Source organism: Erpetoichthys calabaricus, chromosome 12, assembly GCF_900747795.2.
Source record: "Erpetoichthys calabaricus chromosome 12, fErpCal1.3, whole genome shotgun sequence".
Classification (NCBI taxonomy): domain Eukaryota; kingdom Metazoa; phylum Chordata; class Cladistia; order Polypteriformes; family Polypteridae; genus Erpetoichthys; species Erpetoichthys calabaricus.
This window is the reverse complement of record NC_041405.2, coordinates 143,990,617-144,010,015: the sequence shown is the minus strand read 5'-3', so window position 1 is coordinate 144,010,015 and position 19,399 is coordinate 143,990,617. Positions and strand designations below refer to the sequence as shown.

Sequence of the window (19,399 nt, the reverse complement as noted above, 5' to 3'; positions counted from 1 at the left end):
TTTAAAGCATTGACTCAAAAAGAATTTCTAACTCCAACAAAACGGCAATTCTCCATACCAGTATGACGATGCGGTTCAACAGGATTTCAATCTGGGTCTTCTTCACAGTAAAGAGGCCACAGTTACGCATAATTTTGCAATCTGGGCCTGTATGGAAGGACAGACATTATGAGTACAAGAAGAAACATCACAACTTATTTTTGTCCACAAAGAGAGCTATTCACAGTTCTCAGACCAAAATAATTCTTTGCAATATCAGGGATAAAAAATAAACACCAAACAAAAGAAACAACTGGCCAGTATAAGTCTAGTCATGGAAACTGTATCATTTTACAAATTAGTGATGGGTATTTTGATTCACTTTACAGATTGAATTTGTTTTAATTACCTGATTAAGTGAATTGATTCATTTGACTCATTTAAATCATCCATAATAATAATAAAAAAACTTTCTTGCAGGCCCTTAAATGAGTTGTAAAATAAATTGTATTCAGTTATATTATTTATATTTGTTAAAGTATATATTAAACATGCTGGTAATTCATATAGTATAATATTAGGCTCTATGAAAGCAAGAAGCATGACCATATAGTCAGTCAGTTGTCCAACCCACTATATCATAACACAGTGTCACGAGGGTCTGCTGGAGCCAATCCCATCCAGCACAGGGCACAAGGCAGGAACAAATCCTGGACAGGGTGCCAGCCCACCACTGGGCACACACACACACACACCAAGCACAATTTAGGATTGCCAATGCACCTAACCTGCATGTCTTTGGACTGTGGGAGGAAACCGGAGCACCCGGAGGAAACCCACGCAGACACGGGGAGAACATGCAAACTCCACACAGGGAGGACCCAGGAAGCGAACCCAGGTCTCCTAACTGCAAGGCAGCAGCTCTACCACTGCGTCACCGTGCTGCCCTGACCATATAGTGAAAATGCATAATTATAAAAAGACATTAAGTATGAGAATCATAGGGGAAAAAGAATTGTGTGATAATGATTCTTTGATTTAGTTCATGAATTAAATGAAAGAGAATCGTGTGACTCATGCTCAGGTAATGATTCAGTTCAAACTTGAAAGAAGTTGTGAATGACACATACTTCATACTTTCAATGAGCTGTAAAAAGTGTGTGATAAAATAAAGTCAAAAGCAAATAATTGTTAGAAATTAAAATAATATCAATTTTGTGTGACTAATTTGTTGAATATACCAAGACATATAAATACGAGGGATATTCAAAAAGTTTCCGCACCTTTATATTTTCGTTGGAAATAGTGAAGGCAGGAGGAGTAATAATTGGGCATTAAAAAGATGGTACAACGCTGGGAAAATTGCATCGCAAACGAAGGTGACTATGTAGAAAAGTGATGTAACTGAGAAGATCATTCCTCCCCCAAACTATGCGACTCTTCAATTCCACCAGAGGGGGTAAACGTTGAACATTATTCAAGTTATTGTCTGTTTTTTACCTGCATTTTTTATTACTCTTTAATTTAATATTTTTTTGCTGCTGGAGTATGTGAATTTCCCCCTGGGATTAATAAAGTATCTATCTATCTATCTATCTATCTATCTATCTATCTATCTATCTATCTATCTATCTATCTATCTATCTATCTATCTATCTATCTATCTATCTATCTATCTATCTATCTATCTAATTTGGTTTTGAAATTCTTAATAAACAGAATTAAAAAAGTGCAGAAACTTTTTGAACGTTCCTCGTATATTAGTTAAAAATTTTGTTTATACACTGCTCAAAAAAATTAAAGGAACACTTTGAACACAAATCAGATCTCAATGGGAAAAAATCCTGATGGATATCTCTACTGATATGGACTGGGCAATGTGTTAGGAATGAAAGGATGCCACATTGTTTGATGGAAATGAAAATGATCAACTGACAGAGGGCTGAATTCAAAGACACCCCGAAAATCAAAGTGAAAAAATGATGCTGCAGGCTAATCCATTTTGTGGAAATGTCACTGCTGCAACTCCAAATCATACTCAGTAGTTTGTATGGCCCCCATGTGCGTCTATGCATGCTTAACCATGTTGGGGGGGGGGGGGGGGGGGGCATGTTTCTAATGAGACGACGGATGGTGTCCTGGGGGATCTCCTCCCTGATCTGGACCAGGGCATCACTGAGCTCTTGGAAAATCTGAGGTGCAACCTGGCGGCATCGGATGTATCAAAGCATGATGTCCCAGAGGTGTTCTATTGGATTGCGGTCAGGCGAGTGAGTGTGGGGGCCAGTCAATGGTATCAATTCCTTCATCTTCCAGGAACTGCCTACATACTCTTGCCACATGAGGTTGGGATTTGTTGTGCACCAGGAGGAACCCAGGACCCACTGCACCAGCATAGGGTTTGACAATGGGTCCAAGGATTTCATCCCAATACCTAATGGAAGTCAAGGTGCCGTTGTCTAGCCTGTAGAGGTCTGTGCATCCCTCCATGAATATGCCTCCCCAGACTATCACTGACCCACCACCAAACCGGTCATGCTGAGCGATGTTCCAGGCAGCATAACATTCTCCACCGCTTCTCCAGACCCTTTCATGTCTGTCACATGTGCTCAGGGTGAACCTGCTCTCATCTGTGAAAAGCAGACCTGCCAATTCTGGTATTCTATGGCAAATGCCAATCAAGCTCCACGGTGCCGGGCAGAGACCACAGGGCCCACTAGAGGACATTGAGCCCTCAGGCCACCCTCATGAAGTCTGTTTCTGATTGTTTGGTCAGAGACATTCACACCAGTGGCCTGCTGGAGGTCATTTTGAAGGGCTCATCCTGTTCCTCCTTGGTCAAAGGAGCAGATACCAGTCCTGCTCATGGGTTAAGGACCTTCTATAGCCCTGTCCAGCACTCCTAGAGTAACTGCCTGTCTCCTGGAATCTCCTGCATGGCCTTGAGACTGTGCTGGGAGACACAGCAAACCTTCTGGCAATGGCACATATTGATGTGCCATCCTAGAGAAATTGGACTACCTGTGCCACCAAACTCTGTAGGATCCAGGTATCGCCTCATGCTACCAGTATTGACACAGACCGTAACCAAATGCAAAACGAGTGAAAAAACAGATGAGGAGAGAAAAATGTCAGTGGCCTCCACCTGTTAAACCATTCCTGTTTTGGGGATCGTCTCATTGTTGCCCCTCTAGTGCACCTCTTGTTAATTTCATTAACACCAAAGCAGCTGAAACTGATTAACTTCCCCCTCTGCTACTTAACTGACCAGATCAATAGCCCAGAAGTTTCATTGACTTGATGCTATACTCTCATTTAAAAGTATTCCTTTAATTTTTATATATATATTTTTATATATATATTTTTATATATATATATATATATATATATATATATATATATATATATATATATATATATATATATATATATATTCTGTTACAAATTCAAGAATGAGTTGTAAAAAATAAAAATTAAAACAAGGCAATATGATTTTGTTCTTACTGTATTGTACTTGTATGATAAATAAGAGAATGTTCAATGACAGAGTACTCGTTCATTGATGGTTTACTTCTAACTAGAAAGAATCATGAGTGAAGTGAATGAGAATCATGATTGAGGAGGGTAGCACTTGCACATGTGCTTTAAACATCAAAACGAAAGAGGGTGGTGGCATCATGTATGCACATTAGCACTCCTGTTGAGCTCTGCTAGATCTATTTGTGCTCACAAATCAAGTCCCGTGATTCACTGAAACAAGTTGCACAAAAAAGAATGAATCATCGGTGAATTGTCCTTCACTATCAATTCATTTGACTGACCTCTCAATGAAATAGGCTTGGAGGTGGAGGAGGTTGTTGTAAAGATGGGACACATTACCTGCAAATAACACCAGGCCATAGCAAGTATGTGTATTGCGGAGTCGGAATCCACGTAGGAGAATGCGGTCATTGCTCAAGGGGTACTGTTCCCCCATCCAGTGTAGAGTCCCGGAAAAAGAGTGCAGCAGACTGTTGGGCTCTTCACAGGTCACCAAACCTGTTAAGTCAGACAAGAGTTAAGATATGAATCAGCCTTCATTTTACATGTCTGTTCAATGTTCATTCAATTTTTACTTTGTTAAGTTATTCTGAGCTCCCAGATGAACATTGGCCACTATGCTATTTGATCACATTGTTTCAAAATGTCTTTAGCAAATAACTGAATTAAAACTAAACACATACTTTAATAATAGGTTTGTGTTGCTGGATTGCAAGCAGCGCACTGTTTTCTACCTGAGTGTGTGATTGTGACCTGAAAAGAATTGGTGCACCATCCACCACATTTCCTTCTTGCCTTTTGTGAAAATCATGGGCTTCTTGTAACCCTAACCTATGCTGAATAAATTTGACCCTCAGCATGTGCAAGATTAAATGTATAAGAATACAACATCTGTTCAATTATTCTCCTCACCAGCTGTTACCAGACAATCGGATCCTTCACTTTCATAATGTTGCACTGGCAGCAGAAAGAATTTATTTTCCTTGAGATAAGGCAATGATTTTTTTTCTTTCACATATCACTACTTATGTGCTTATTGACACCTGTGTTTTTCCTAATATTTATCCTTGAGTTCTTAAGGAGATTAGCAAGTATATATATAAACCCTTCACATCCATTTCTAGGAAGTCACTACACACTGGGGAAGTTCCGAAGGACTGGAAAACTGTAAACATAATCCTATGATATAAAAAGGATGATTGGGCAGATCCAAGCACCTATGGGCCAGTAAACTTAACGTGCACCACAGGCTGTTTAAAGGAAGGAATGATTAAGGAAGATATCGAGCAGCACATGGCAAGAACAGTCAGCATGAGTTTATAAGAGGGAGGTCATGTTTTACTAACATTCTGGTAATCTATGAGGAAGCAACAAAGTGATATGATCAAGGTAGAGCATGTGATATTATTTTTTCCTGATTTCAGATAGCATTTGATAAGGTGCCATATGAGAGGATGGGTATCAAACTAAAAGATCTCAGAGTTCAGGGTGATGTTTTTAGATGGGTGCAAAATTGGCTCATACACAGAAAGCAGAGGGTGATGGTGCAGGGAACCTCATCAGAACTGGTTGATGTTAAGAGTTAAGAGCTTTTTTTAATATATAAAAATGAGTTGAATAGGAATATAAATAACAAACTGTTTAAGTTTGCAGATGTAATCAAGCTAGGTGGTTTGGCAGATAATCTAGAATCCATTGAATCATTGCACAGGGACTTGGACAGCATACAGGTATGGGCAGATTTGTAGCAAGTTAATGTAAGTAAACGTAGTAAGTATTAAACATAGGAAGTAAACATGTTAGGTTTGAATACACAATGGGGGGTCTCAAAATCAAAAGTACACCTTATGAGAAGGATTTAGAAGTTTTAGTGGACTCGACTGCCAGACAACTGCCAGACAATGTTCAGAAGCCATTAAGAAAGCTAACAGAATGTTGGGTTATTTTGTGCCCTGATGTGTGGCGTACAAGTCATGGTAGGTTATACTCAAGCCTTATAACACACTGGTGAGGCCTCATCTGGAGTCCTGTGTGCAGTTTGGGTCTCCAGGCTACAAAAAGGAAAAAGTTCCAAGAAGAGCAACTAGGCTGGGGATGAGTTATGAGGAAAGACTAAGTGAAAGGAGATTAAGAGGCGACATGATTGAAGTGTTTAAAACTATGAAGAGAATTAGTCCAGTGCATTGAGACTGTTACTTTAAAATGAGTTCATCAAGAACACCAGGACAGAGTTGGAAACTTGTTAAGGGTAAAATTTCCACAAATATTAGGAAGTTTTACTTCACACAGAGAACCACAGACCAATGAGATAAGTTACCACATAGTCTGCCAGACAGTAGGACTTTAAGGACTTCCAAAACTACACTTAATGTTATTTTGGAAGAAATAAGTGGATAGGACTGATGAGCTTTGATGGGCTGAATGACTTATTCTCGTCTCGATTGTTATAATGACACTTGCTCTTCAGTACTCTGATCGCCAGGCTTAAAAGCACTAAAGTCATAGAAGACATTCTGGAGAGAAGCTTGTGGCAGGTGGCCGGGTGTGGTCATCAACCGCCTGCCTATTTAAGGAGCCGCCTCCCCTCACTCAGGGCTGGAGTTGGGTGAGAAGGTTGATGAGGTCGGAGAGGAGGTGGCGAGGAGAGGCCTGAAGGAAGAGAAAAGGCTGAGAAAGAGAGAAGCCTGGACTTTGGGAGACTGTTAGGGTTTGTGTGTGGTGGAAGAGTCAGGAGAGCACCCGGAAGCACTCCGGGTGACCCTGGAAGGATCGTCCTCCATGGGTGTGGCGGAAGTGAATAAGTCCCGGGCTCCACGAGGCTCGGGGCGCCCCCTGGCGGTGACCAGAGGCCCCAACGGTCTTGAGCCTCCCTGCTCCCCTTCCGTGGGCCTCTTCTACTCCAGGGCGGTTGCCCCCTCGTGGCCCGGAGGACAAATATGCCACGACCCAGTCCTTCCAGGCATCCCGTCAGGGTCTGACCCCCAGCCCGTACCAAAAGCTTCAGTGTGAATGTCAAATGAATGTCAAAAGTCAAGCTAACTTTACCTCTGTATTTCTCTGTAAGTACTCTGAGCAGTACTACAGTTTGATAAAAATATGAGTAGACCCCCATAAACTTTATTGGTTGAAAATATTAGAAAGGCAGTTTCTAAAATTAATTCAATCAACATTTAAATGTGTTTTAAAGTTTTAATGTATACTTTGTACAGTAAAATCAAGATTTACAGTACATATAAGATTTGTTGATTATATTTATATTTGTTTTACATAGATACTGGAAAGCCCATTTCAACCAGCACCAATGTGTAACATCCACCTGGATGATGCGATGGCAGCCAACATGCTCACGACACACCTATTAGATAGTGAAGGGCTCAGAGAGAGAGTTAGCCGGTTAAAGACAGAGGTCAATTAGGGTACCAGAATGTTCTGGTCATGATGGCCATTTTAGCCACCTCACTCTTTCAGGAGAAATGTTTAATGACTACAGAAAGTCAGTACCTTGATTCTACCTCTCAATCAAAGAACAGCACAATTTTTACTGAACAGTGTCCCTAACACTGCACAGGGATCTGCACACAGACCACAGGGTAAGAACCCACCATACTGAGGGAATCACCTTCTTCGTGAATAAGAGATGCTCCAGCTGCCTATCTACCCGCAGGGCTGGCAGGTCCATGAAATATTTATAGCCAAATGAAAGCTAAAAACCTGCCTAATGGCTGGATTTTTGCCGCTGTTGACATCTTTTCACCTTAGACTTTTATCGAAGTCCGGGCAGGTCCCCTTGGAGGTTTTTCCACTGTTGATGTCTGGTGGGTGGGGTTCAAGGATTTGGGCTGCTGCACGTACCCTTTGAAAAATACCACAAAAAAAAAAAAAAACACAAACGCACAGCACCAAAACAAGACTTTTAAAAAATAGAGCAATGTATTGTGAACCCACACATCTGGCAACCCTATGGGCCGGGCCCATCCCGAGTTCCCTTCCCCAGTGCCCTCCACTACAGTGACTCCCATATGGGTGGCGATCCAGGAGGGGAACAGACTGAAAATGTCGAGCTAACAAACGGACGCAGAAAGTGGAGGTGTTTGAAAATAACATAAGCAATGGCTGAACCTCATGGAGGAGATCAGGTGGTAGTCACTGTCTAAGTAATGGGACTTTAATTGAAATTGTGAATGCTAACTTCAGCAAAAAATAAAATGCTCTACATTTAACATGTGCATTAATACACCGCAAGAAAGTCGTGAAGAGCACTTTATGCAGTGGATGATTAATTTACATGTAAATGATTAGAGCATTTTGTATGTGCTCCTTGACAATTTTGTTACACTTGATAACTAAAATGATCTAAATAACAGTGGACTCTATAACAGTCCTGCAATAAGAATGATTTTTAATAGTTGTAATTTTCCTCACTAAGAGCAATTCTGATTACTTTTTTCTAACTTTTAACTGTCTGATATTCTTCACTAAGAGTCCTCTTAATCTGAATAAATGTTTAACTTCTGTCCTTTACCTCCTATTACAGCAGAAAAGTGATTTTTATTTGAGTAGAAAAAAAAAACCTTAAAATTACAGTATAAGGCAGGTTGAACCAAATGCACAAAACATGCAAAAGATAAAATTCAGTTCCTAAAATTAATTAGGCAAAATAAATAACAAATAACATTGTCAGAAAGCATCATCTGTGAAAGACGTCAGGTAGTCTTGATTTAAAAACCAGCCATAGAAATCAAGCGCACTAATCTGGCCTTCTTCCACCGATCATTCCAATACGGTGATAAACATTCATTATATTTATCAATGGTGGTTTGAGTCACAAGTTCAGGTGACATCCATTCTCAAAATGTCTGCTTTTGCTTTTCACCAATATCCCAAAGATAGGTTAGCTTAATTGGCAATTGAAAAATGTCCCAATGTGACACAATTCTGCTGGGATAGATGCGACCAACTTAATGTAAATCTGATTAAGCAGGCTTCCGAATGTTATGTTTAGCAATACTATTACTTATTAATTAGGGGACATGTTTATCCAAGGCAACGTTTCAACATCTGAGAAGTACAATTGGTTATATTTCTTTTGTTTTTCAAATTGGACCACAGGCAGGTGAAGTGACTTACTCATGGCCATACACTTGTCAGTAGTGGGATTTGAAATCACAATCTTAGGGTTTGAAGTCCAAACTTTTAACCACAATGCCCACTTACATGATTCAGCACTAAAAATGCCATTATAATTATAACAATTTATTATATAAATTAAATTTGGAGGAAAGGAACATGTTAAAATAAAATGGTGGTCACTATCTTATGCAAAATTTTCAAATGAAATAGTCTCTGACTATAATGTGATTAGAGAATACAGTGGCATGTCAGAAATGCAGGAATGGTTATGTGCCATGGTGTTGTGTGAGAAAGAGAATATTGTTAATGTGAAAAGATTTGCAAATTGTTATGCCAGAATAATCCACCTGCAACACCGGCAATTCTAGCCCCATTCCAGATAGTCAAAGTAAATGATTTCAAGATATAAAGAATGAGCCTTAGTTTAATTGACTATATAATTTTAATTCTCGTAACATTATCTAGTCAAGATCCTGAATGTTTGAAGTTTTAATTAACACTTTGAGCCATCAAAAGCTGTAACAAATGAATAACATACCTTAAATTAACATTAACCAGTCAATTAAGTTTGTTTAAACCAGTCAGAATGAAATTTAGACTTGACCATATCAGCAGTAGTAGCTCATTTTATTCCAATAAAAATGGTTGCTGGAAATTGGACATTGTCCATCCATCCATTTTCCAACCCGCTGAATCCAAACACAGGGTCACGGGGGTCTGCTGGAGCCAATCCCAGCCAACACAGGGCACAAGGCAGGAACCAATCCCGGGCAGGGTGCCAACCCACCGCAGGACTTGGACATTGTCATAAAGACTAAAAACAGAATGTGAAAGATAACTATATTTTAAATTGCATGTGTGGACATACAATGACTTTTCACAATTTTGGTCCTTTGGAAAAAAATGTGCATATTTGTCTTTAATACAGCATTTACTAGACTTTAAAATAGTAATTCTCAGCTGTGTTAATGGTTGGACAATACCATTTATTGGTAGGTTAATAATGTGACACAAATGGGCTTATCATCAAAGGCATCTTAAATCTACTCTATATATAAAATCTTAAGCATAAACGTACAACAATTTTGTGCAACGATTTTATGTGACTTTTTTGTCACGCTTTAAATTGGGCTAATTTTAAAACCTACATATATATGTTTGGTATCATTCGTTTCAGAATTTATCGAACTTTAATGTGATGTTGTTAGATTTTCAGATTCTTATCCATCCATCCATTTTCCAACCCGCTGAATCCAAACACAGGGTCACGGGGGTCTGCCGGAGCCAATCCCAGCCAACACAGGACACAAGGCAGGAACCACTCCCGGGCAGGGTGCCAACCCACCACAGGACACACACAAACACACCCACACACAAAGCACACACTAGGGCCAATTTAGAATCGCCAATCCACCTAACCTGCATGTCTTTGGACTGTGGGAGGAAACCGGAGCACCCTGAGGAAACCCACGCAGACACGGGGAGAAAATGCAAACTCCACGCAGGGAGGACCCGGGAAGCGAACCCAGGTCCCCAGGTCACCCAACTGCGAGGCAGCAGCACTATCCACTGCGCCACCGTGCCGCCCTCAGATTCTTATTCCATTTTTAAATTCTAAACTAAAAAATATCAAGAACTCGTGTCCCACGAGATGAGATTTTCTGCCAAGTCCGCACCCGGGGCCGGAAATAAAAGACAAAGAGTAGATGACAAAGACAGCTGCTGTACAGGCTTTTAAATGTTCGTAGCTCCGCACGAGATGCAGATCATGCGGCACGGCAGCAGCAGCAATCCAGCAGCTGATCGAGCAAACAGGAGGTAAAAAAAAAAACAAACTGTATTTGTTTCCCATTGTATCACTGTTTATGAGGGGGTTTCGGAGGAGCGACCACATCTCCTTAGGGTGCATTCAGTCCCCCTCTTCACAACACGAGCAGCAGAGATGCTAAGTGGCTGGCAAGTAGCACAGGCCGGGGGGAGTTGATGAGCGAAGTGAGCAGGGGGTAAGCCCCCTAGTATATTCAATAATTTTACAGCAGTGGCAATTGACTAGACCTAGTCTGAAAACTGCATTGAATATTATGTAGCAAAGACACTTCTATTTGAATATGGTTTTCATTAGAGGAAAAGAGTGATTTTTGTAACATTTGACAGCATTGATATATCTGAGGTAGAACTTTAGCTTTTCGTACCCAAAACACTGCTTTACAGTTTTCCTGTCATTGATGTTATTCTTAGTTTTAAAGTGATTTTCTTTACTAAAAATACTGTTAATAATAATAAATATTCTCTAACAGAGGTTTAGTTAGTTAAAGTTTGCCTAAGGAAGGACACTGTTCATAATTATGAAAACAAGAATAAAACTCAACCCTTAGTTAAATTACTTACATTAACTGAAACCATTTCTGTCAGTACTCCTTTTAACAGTCATCACTTTCATTTCCAGTTTTCTTTATAGTTATGAAATTATTAGTCAGTAAAAGTGCATATTTTGATCCCTTATAAGCAGTGGTGTCATACTCCGGCCCTGGGGGGCCACAGTGGGTGCGGATTTTCATTCTAACCATCTTCTTCATTAGTGACCAGTTTTGGCTGCTAATTAACTTCTTTTGCCTTAGTTTTAATTGACTTGACAAAGACCCCTAAGTTGTTTCTTTTTCCCTAATTAGCAGCCAAACAATAAGGAGACACAAAACGAGCCATCACATGACCAGCTAATCTGTACACTTCACACAATATGAGAAAAAAAAGAAAGGTGAAGGTCTCAGTAAGGTTATTCTCTGTGGTCACCAAAACATTTTGTTGGTGTTCTTAGAAAAAACAGAAAATCAACAGTTTTGGAAATGTCTGCTGTGGCAGAATGAGAGCAACAACAAGCCAAGGAATTAAATAATGAGTTTAATTAACAGCAAGAATCGGTTTATTAAGAACCTGATTGGAGTGAAACCGGTTGGAGTTTGAAGCCCTAATTTAGCTGGTCATCTGTCAGCTCGTTTCATGTCTCATTTCTGTTTGGCTACCATTTAATGATGAAAAGAATCAACTCAGAGGACCGAATCCTTAAAAACTGGGCTATTAAACTGAAAGGAAAAGGAGTTAATTAGCAGTGAAAACTGGTCAATGATTAGGAAAAGGGTGAGAATGAAAACCTGCAGCCATTGTGACCCTCCATGTCTGGAGTTCGACATCCGTGCCTTATAGTCTATTACAGAGTCATTGGAAATTAAGGTCTATCCTGGCTGTATCCAGTGCAAGGGTAGGAACAAACCCTAAATGGTTGCCACTGCACGCATTACTTGATTGGTTTAGGGACCCCAGTTACCCTTACACATACAGTATGTTTTTAGCATAGGGGAGTAAATTAGACTACCAATAGAAAACCTATCCATCCATGTGTAAATCTTGAAAAGTCCACACTAGAAATTGAAAGCAGGGCCCCTTGCTATTCGTTATGCGACTCTGCTGCCCAAGATTACTACAAACAGCAGAAGTAAATAAGTTAGAAAATATATGCATGATGTAACATCCAGGTGCATTCTGGGGCTTAATTAACTGAATTGAAAGTCGGTCCATTTTACAATTTTTATTTACTTCATTGAAGAGCCAGTTATCACATTTTTGTTTGTTAAATATTTTTGTAACAATGAGTCATAATTGAAAATAACAGCGATAATAAAATGCAATTTCTTTTTAACAGCACTTTACAATGTCATGTGATAATAATTGGAGCACAAATAGGCTTATGGTGGCTCAATAACTTTCAAACACAGAAGATTCCAATATAAGTGATGTGAAAAAGGCATTGATTTATGTGCTATTAATAGTTTCAGAAGGTCTGAGACTAGTTATAGTTTTTTTTACTATTAATAACAAAATTGTGGCAGGCGGCTGGGTCCAATGCCCGGCCAGGACATCCCTTCTACATATATTCCGAGGGAGCTGCCATGAGCTCCTCAGTACCTCCCCCGGGATGCTTGGTGGCAGCCTCCCTGGCTGACGGTGGTGCCTCAGTTTCCCGCAGGGCTCCATGGGAGATGGAGTTCTCCACAGCCCTGTTGGGATCTGCTGCATGGGTCCCTGAGCCGGCCTGGACAACTATACAGCCCCGCCCGGAAGTGCAATTAGAAACAGGTGATCAAGCACCTGGAGCACTTCCGGGTGGGCTGTAAAAAGGGCCAGCAACCACCACTCAGGAGCCAGAATCGGGAGGAAGAGGACGAGGTTGCCAAGGAGGAGTGGTGGTGCCAAACGGGAGTGTTGTGCTTATTTGAGTTAAGTGTTTTTGGGACTGTGTATTGCCTGTGGGGTTCACGGGGAAGACGTGCCTCCCAGGTGAAGAAAAATAAAAGTCTTGTTGGATTTTACATGTGCCTCTGTGTCAGTCTGTGCCAGGTCAGCGCTATACAGTGTCTACTATCACAAAATGTTTAGTGCAGTAGATACAATCCCCTCTTTGTAATATTACCATACAACTCAGTTAAACAAATGAAAGGTCAACTCATACTGTATGAACAATAAAGTGAAATTGCTAAAAGATAAATAACTATAAAAATAAAAAGAACAATACAAGTATATAATCAGAATTACCATTACTCCACAAAAGAATAAAATTACCTGAAATAAGTTCCCCATTTAACTATTAATATTAGTCATAAATGCATGATAGTTTATTAAAATGATCTAAATGAGTTGAAAAAGAGCTAATTAATAATGTGCACAACAGGAATGCCAAAGGTGACGCTTATCTTAACGATTTTAATTTCAGTCTCAAAATACTAAGAAGGAAAAGTGTCTCTTTAGGCCGTAACCCAACTCTTTGTCAAACAATGTACTGCTAAGCAACTATTGTGGCGCGGCTCAAGTTGTAGTTCACCTCCGTCTTGCTCTTTGTGGCAGTCAGCCCTGTGTGCACCATAGGAACTCTTATCAACTGCAGTCCCCTTTCTAAATTATGTTTATATTACTTAGGACAGCTGCCCCTATCTGGCAGAATTAATTAGTTCATACACCTTTTTGTTTCAGATTGATAATATCCGTTCTTTACAAAAATAAAATGCAGATAATACAGCTGTGAGGTCTTTCAGTCTGTAATGTAAATACTAAGGACATGTTACTTCAGTATGCTTATTGAGTAACACTTAAATAAGTTCTTTCCTCTTCCTTTTTCGTGTGTGTTTCTGTAGTAGCGGCTTCTGTGCTCATCTCTTCCAGACTTTTGACATTTTTGTATTGGGGATCTTTGTGTCTATCGTTAAAAGAGAAAAATGTTCAAAATACATACGTTTAAGTAAACGCTCTCAAGGTAAATTTGAAACAGTGAACCAGTCATAGTTAAAATCTCACAGAAAGTTTGTCTGTTTTTAAGACAGACAAGTTTGCTAATTTGCCAATGCTTTTCAGTAGCAGATTTTGATAGCAGTTCCTCCAACTTGCATATTTCGAATATTGCTTTATTTTTAACTTCAGTAGCTGCTACTCATGGTGAACAGATCCTTCATAGAAGTTAATGAAACTCCAGTAGATTGTGTGCAGGGCGTAGGAACTCACTGTCCAAATATCACTGTGTGTGAATTGTGTGGGTGGGTACAACTGTGTATAACTGTGGGTGTAGTTGTAAATGAGAGTGGTCCCTGTTGATAGGCTAGAATCTTGTTCAGGACAGTTTTCAGCCTTTTGTCCAATCCTGGTGGAATGGCCTCTTGTCCCCTCAACCCTGAAATGAATTGAGAAGGTTCTAGAACCTGGCTACTGCACTCCGCAAATTGAGGGCTACAGCATCCGTACAGTCCTCAAACTCACCAGAATGTTATGCCATGTCTACATTTTTTAACTTGTGAGAACTACTCAAAGGTTTCTTGTGTGGTCTATTAAAAACTTGGAATGGTGTGCTTATTTTTGCCTTTGGCTTTAGCCTTTTCTAAAAGTTTGTAATGTTGTTGTCATGTAGACTTGGAAGAAGCTCAGCTGGAAGAACCCTAACTCTCCAATTCTAAATCAGTGGGTAACTGATGTTATATACTAGTTGAAACTGGAAAAAAGTCAAATTCACACTTAGAGGATCTGTATAAAACTTTTTCAAAACCTGGCAGGATCTCATCAATAACTTTTTAGAATAAGCATTTAAGTTGAGGAAGCAGGCTCTCCATTTACTCCATTTATCTTTATTCATTTATCTAATTACTAAGGGGCTCCGCTCACCCCCAGGTTTGGCTAACCGGATATACAATTTAAAGAGACTGTTATTTTCATTTTATTCGATTTAATTCATTTTTTATTTCTTGATATTTGCCAGTAATAAAGCTGTAGTGAATGAGTTAACCCCCACCCCAGCCACTTCGCGCCTCTGCCTCTCGCTTTGTGAACACACGCTAAGGAGATGCGGTCGCTCCTCTGAAACCTCCTCTTAAACGGTGATACAACGGGAAACAAATACATTTCTTTTACTTTCTCGATGCTTGAGCAGCTGGCTTGCTGCTGCTGCTGCTTATGCCGTTCACGTCGATCATTTAAAAGCCTGTACAGCAGCTGTCCTTTTGTCTCACTTAATTGTAGGACGTTAAAGTGTCTCTGAGAAAATCACGTCTCAACCCAAGAATTTTTTATTATAATAGAGAGATTTATTTTTAGGTCGGCACAATGGTAACGCTGCTGCCTCGTAGTTAGGAGACCCAGGTTTGCTTCTCAGGTCCTCCCTGTGAGGAGTTTGCATGTTCTCCCCATGTCTGCGTGGGTTTCCTCCCACAGTCCAAAGACATGCAGGTTAGGTGCATTGGCGATCCTTAAATTGTCCCTAGTGTGTGCTTGGTGTGTGGGTGTGTGTGTGTGTGTGTCCTGCGGTGGGCTGGCGCCCTGCCCAGGATTGGTTCCTGCCTTACGCCCTGTGTTGGCTGGGATTGGCTCCAGCAGACCCCTGTGACCCTGTAGTTAGGATATAGCGAGTTGGATAATGGATGGATGGATTTATTTTTACTAGCTTAAAGTTTTACTCTGCTGACCTAGTTCTTTTTCTCAGGGGTGGGGGTTGATTTGTTTCTAACCTATTTTTCTATGTGTATGGAATGTTATTTGATGTTAATAAAATCAAAAAAATCCAAAAAATAAATAAAAATTGTAATGTAAGCATTGCTGTCCCTTTTTGTTTTAAAGAGACAAATATAAAATGAGAAGGCATGCATTTAACATTTTATACAAAAGAGGATCTATTCATTTACTGTCATATGTACTTGAACGTTGTCATTGTAAGGTTTCCACTCAAAAGTAATCCATAAAGAAAAAGTCACATTAATTCACTCTAAAAACAAATGTTTTAGGAGAAAAAAAAATAGTGCAACAGTTTGTAACTAGCTTTTTGAGTTATGCCGGCTTCAGTTAAAATAAAACATACTACAATGAGAAAGGTCAATTCATTCTTCCTTTACAATTAAAAGTATTTTGCTATTAGTATGAATCAATATTTAGCAGTATAAACCTAAGTTTTTAACTTGGCTACAAAAAAAAATTCCTTTGTTCCAAAATAATTTTTTCTCAATATGTAAAGGTATCTTAAGCATCATTCATCCATCCATTTTGTAAAATCACTTATCCAGAGCAGCGGGCAGCTGCAGCATTTTCCAGCAAGCAATGGGCACAGGCAAGAACATCCCGTGCACAGAGAGAAGAAACACAGGTCAGTTTAGCAACACTCCTTCACCTAACCTGCATGTCTTTGGACTGTGGGAAGAAATGAAAACAGAGTGAACATACAAGGTCCACGCAGGGAGCACCTGGGACATGAACCCTATTGTGATGCTACCATAGTGCTACTCCTTTATGTGTCATGTACCTGGTAAATTTAAGTAGGAAGATACGTTTTTAAGTCATCAGCATTTCACAATTTAGGTTGTTCCAGAATAGTTTTATCTCATTTGATAGTATTTTCAAGTTAAATTGTGACATCAACACAAAAACAATATATGTATGATCACAACGCCTGCATACAGACATCTTTTTGCATAATAAATAAAGTAATTTTCATTCTACGCAAGTGTTTCTACACTACAGACAGTGTTATTCAGCAGGCAGACACGTTAAGTGGGCAGAAACCTAGACATCCCATTTCAAATGACGGTGGCAAGAAATCACATCACTCAGCCAACTTTAATAAATTACAATAACATATATATTTTTTTAATCAATTAATTAATGAAAGAAAGTTCAAATTACTACCAACAGTAAGTTAAAGCCATTTGTATTATTCTTGAGCCAGCACAACTTATTGAATAATGTTTTTAATTCAGAAGGTTTAACAAAATCTTTAAATACGAATTTTTAAGTTGCAATAGTGCATTTTTTCAAGTGTTGGCTAAAGGTTCCCTGAATTATTGATGAATTAGCCATTGAAAAGTAATGCACTTCTATTTATAAGACATACAGTGTTTTCTAAACACAAATGCTATTGGGTATTTCAGAAGTAACAAACCACATTTTTATGGTTACAGAAACTTTGCTTGTAATTAAGAATTTTTTATTAAAAGTATTTTGTTCCAAGAAAAATAACATTAAGCTTATCGTGAGAGCGGTTTGATACAGCTGAACGAAAAGTGCTCACTGGGGCATCCAAAGAAATGTTTGCCTAATTTATGCATTTGTACTATTACTATTTGTACTATGAACGGTTTGGAGACAAAGTCAGAGAGGCGAGATTGCGCTGGTTTGGACATGTGCAGAGGAGAGATGCTGAGTATATTGGGAGAAGGATGTCAAGGATAGAGCTGGCAGGGAAGAGGCCTAGGAGAAGGTTTATGGATGTGGTGAGAGAGGACATGCAGGTGATGGGGGTAACAGAGCAAGATGACGAGGACAGAAAGATATGGAAGAAGAAGATCCGCTGTGGCAACCCCTAACGGGAGCAGCCGAAAGTAGAAGATAAAAAAATTTGCATAAAAATCATTTTTCATATTTACCACCTTAAAATAAAAATATTATAAAGTAAAAATTTCAGTTTAGAAATTGTCATTCAGCAAAATTAGAGAATTAGTCAAGGCTCCGAATACCTATTTTCAACAGGTTTTTCAGATGTGTAGGCATAATACAGTAGCTTTGTTGTTAGATGTTGTTAGCATTAGTTTATCAATTAGGTTCACCTCTGGCTTCAGAAAGTTTTGAATTAGCGCAGTCCTGAATTTGGACAAAGCATATGTTGCTCATTGCTAAAGTCATTTGGAATTTCTTATTAGGAAAATACCTACATGTACTCACCATCGAAGTCTGATAACTGGCCCTCAGTCTGGAGCCTGGAATGAGTGCAATGCAGAGCCTGACGGTACTTCAGATTAGTTTCCCTAGAATTAACCAGAAAGCAAGATGTTAAACAGATTAGTTTATGGTGTTTTTTTCTACATGGTACTTGTCTTACTCTTACTTTCTTGTGTGTGCTTAGTTTAAGCAATGACAGACATAACCTATAAATATGGACCGTTATAACAGCCCATAGTGTCAGGACTATTACTATCCTGGCATGGCAGGCTTCCAAAGCTCAGTAGTTTTTGATCCTGTACTTACTGTACTTTTGTTTGTTTGACTGAATGCTGTATCTGGTACTCTTACCCATCTATGTCAGCAGTTTCAACATAACAAAGACTGTGTGGTTCAGTACTCGCCAGCAGCAGGAGATCAGCCTGCAGAATAAAAGTAAGAGATGAAAGTACTGTCTAATTTACACATTTTTCTAATTTTTTATTTAAAATATTTTACATTGTCTAATCTGTACCGATACCATTTAGACCAAACTTATTCTTTTTGTCATACTGATGGAAGACACTGGCATAATGGCTGGTGTGCTTGGATTGCTATACAAGCCTGTCAAACTAAAGATTTTGGTTTTCTGGCATTCCATATCAATAAGCAGAATGATCACACACTTATAGTTTTATAAATGTAATTTGTTGATTTAATAGAACGTCAAACTGAATTCTTATAATATTTTGTAATGTAGAGTACTTCATGGATTAAAGTATATTTATTGCAAGTCAGTCTGGTTCTTTAGCAATGGGAATCTTAAGCATGTCTAACACTTACCGGAATGATTTGGTCTTTTCTTATGCGTACAATATCTCCTACATGGATATGTCTCCATTGTTCAGCCTTAAAGCTAAAGAAATATGGTTGTTAGATGTTTCAAATAAAATACTCTCCTAAATTTGAAATGGAAAAGGTGAAATCTGGCTCATATACCTTCCTCCTTGGAGGATATCACAAGGCCTGGTGTTGATTTCTTTGTCACTTCTGCGGCGTGCCTTTAAGAATCAATATCAAGCAATGAAATTAACCAGTGTTTCTCATCAGACTAGAGAGAGAATCCAGTGCCCATCCATCCATCCATCCATTATCCAACCCGCTATATCCTGACTACAGGGTCACGGGGGTCTGCTGGAGCCAATCCCAGCCAACACAGGGCGCAAGGCAGGAAACAAACCCCCGGGCAGGGCGCCAGCCCACCACAGGGCACACACACACACCAAGCACACACACCAGGGACAATTTAGAATCGCCAATCCACCTAACCTGCATGTCTTTGGACTGTGGGAGGAAACCGGAGCGCCCGGAGGAAACCCACGCAGACACGGGGAGAACATGCAAACTCCACGCAGGGAGGACCCGGGAAGCGAACCCGGGTCTCCTAACTGCGAGGCAGCAGCGCTACCCTCTGTGCCACCGTGCCACCCATCCAGTGCCCATCTACCTGAAATTATACTTTTTAAGTTTAAACTTT

General features: G+C 39.6%; 1 protein-coding gene across 2 annotated transcripts in view; it reads right to left on the bottom strand.

Annotated features, from left to right (window-relative positions):
* The window catches only part of atp8b3 (ATPase phospholipid transporting 8B3), a 74,298-nt gene that overhangs the window by 30,242 nt on the left and 24,657 nt on the right, over window positions 1–19,399 (bottom strand). For both annotated transcript variants that reach the window (XR_007936529.1, XM_028816446.2), the window contains exons 6-11: window positions 18,862–18,923; window positions 18,706–18,778; window positions 18,235–18,305; window positions 17,887–17,969; window positions 3,859–4,017; window positions 59–147 (exon numbers count right to left, since the gene is read on the bottom strand). Coding sequence is in view for 1 of the 2 variants with exons in the window: in XM_028816446.2 (XP_028672279.2) it covers window positions 59–147; window positions 3,859–4,017; window positions 17,887–17,969; window positions 18,235–18,305; window positions 18,706–18,778; window positions 18,862–18,923 (537 nt within the window). In the remaining variant the exon portion in view is untranslated. The remainder of the gene's footprint in view (window positions 1–58; window positions 148–3,858; window positions 4,018–17,886; window positions 17,970–18,234; window positions 18,306–18,705; window positions 18,779–18,861; window positions 18,924–19,399) is intronic.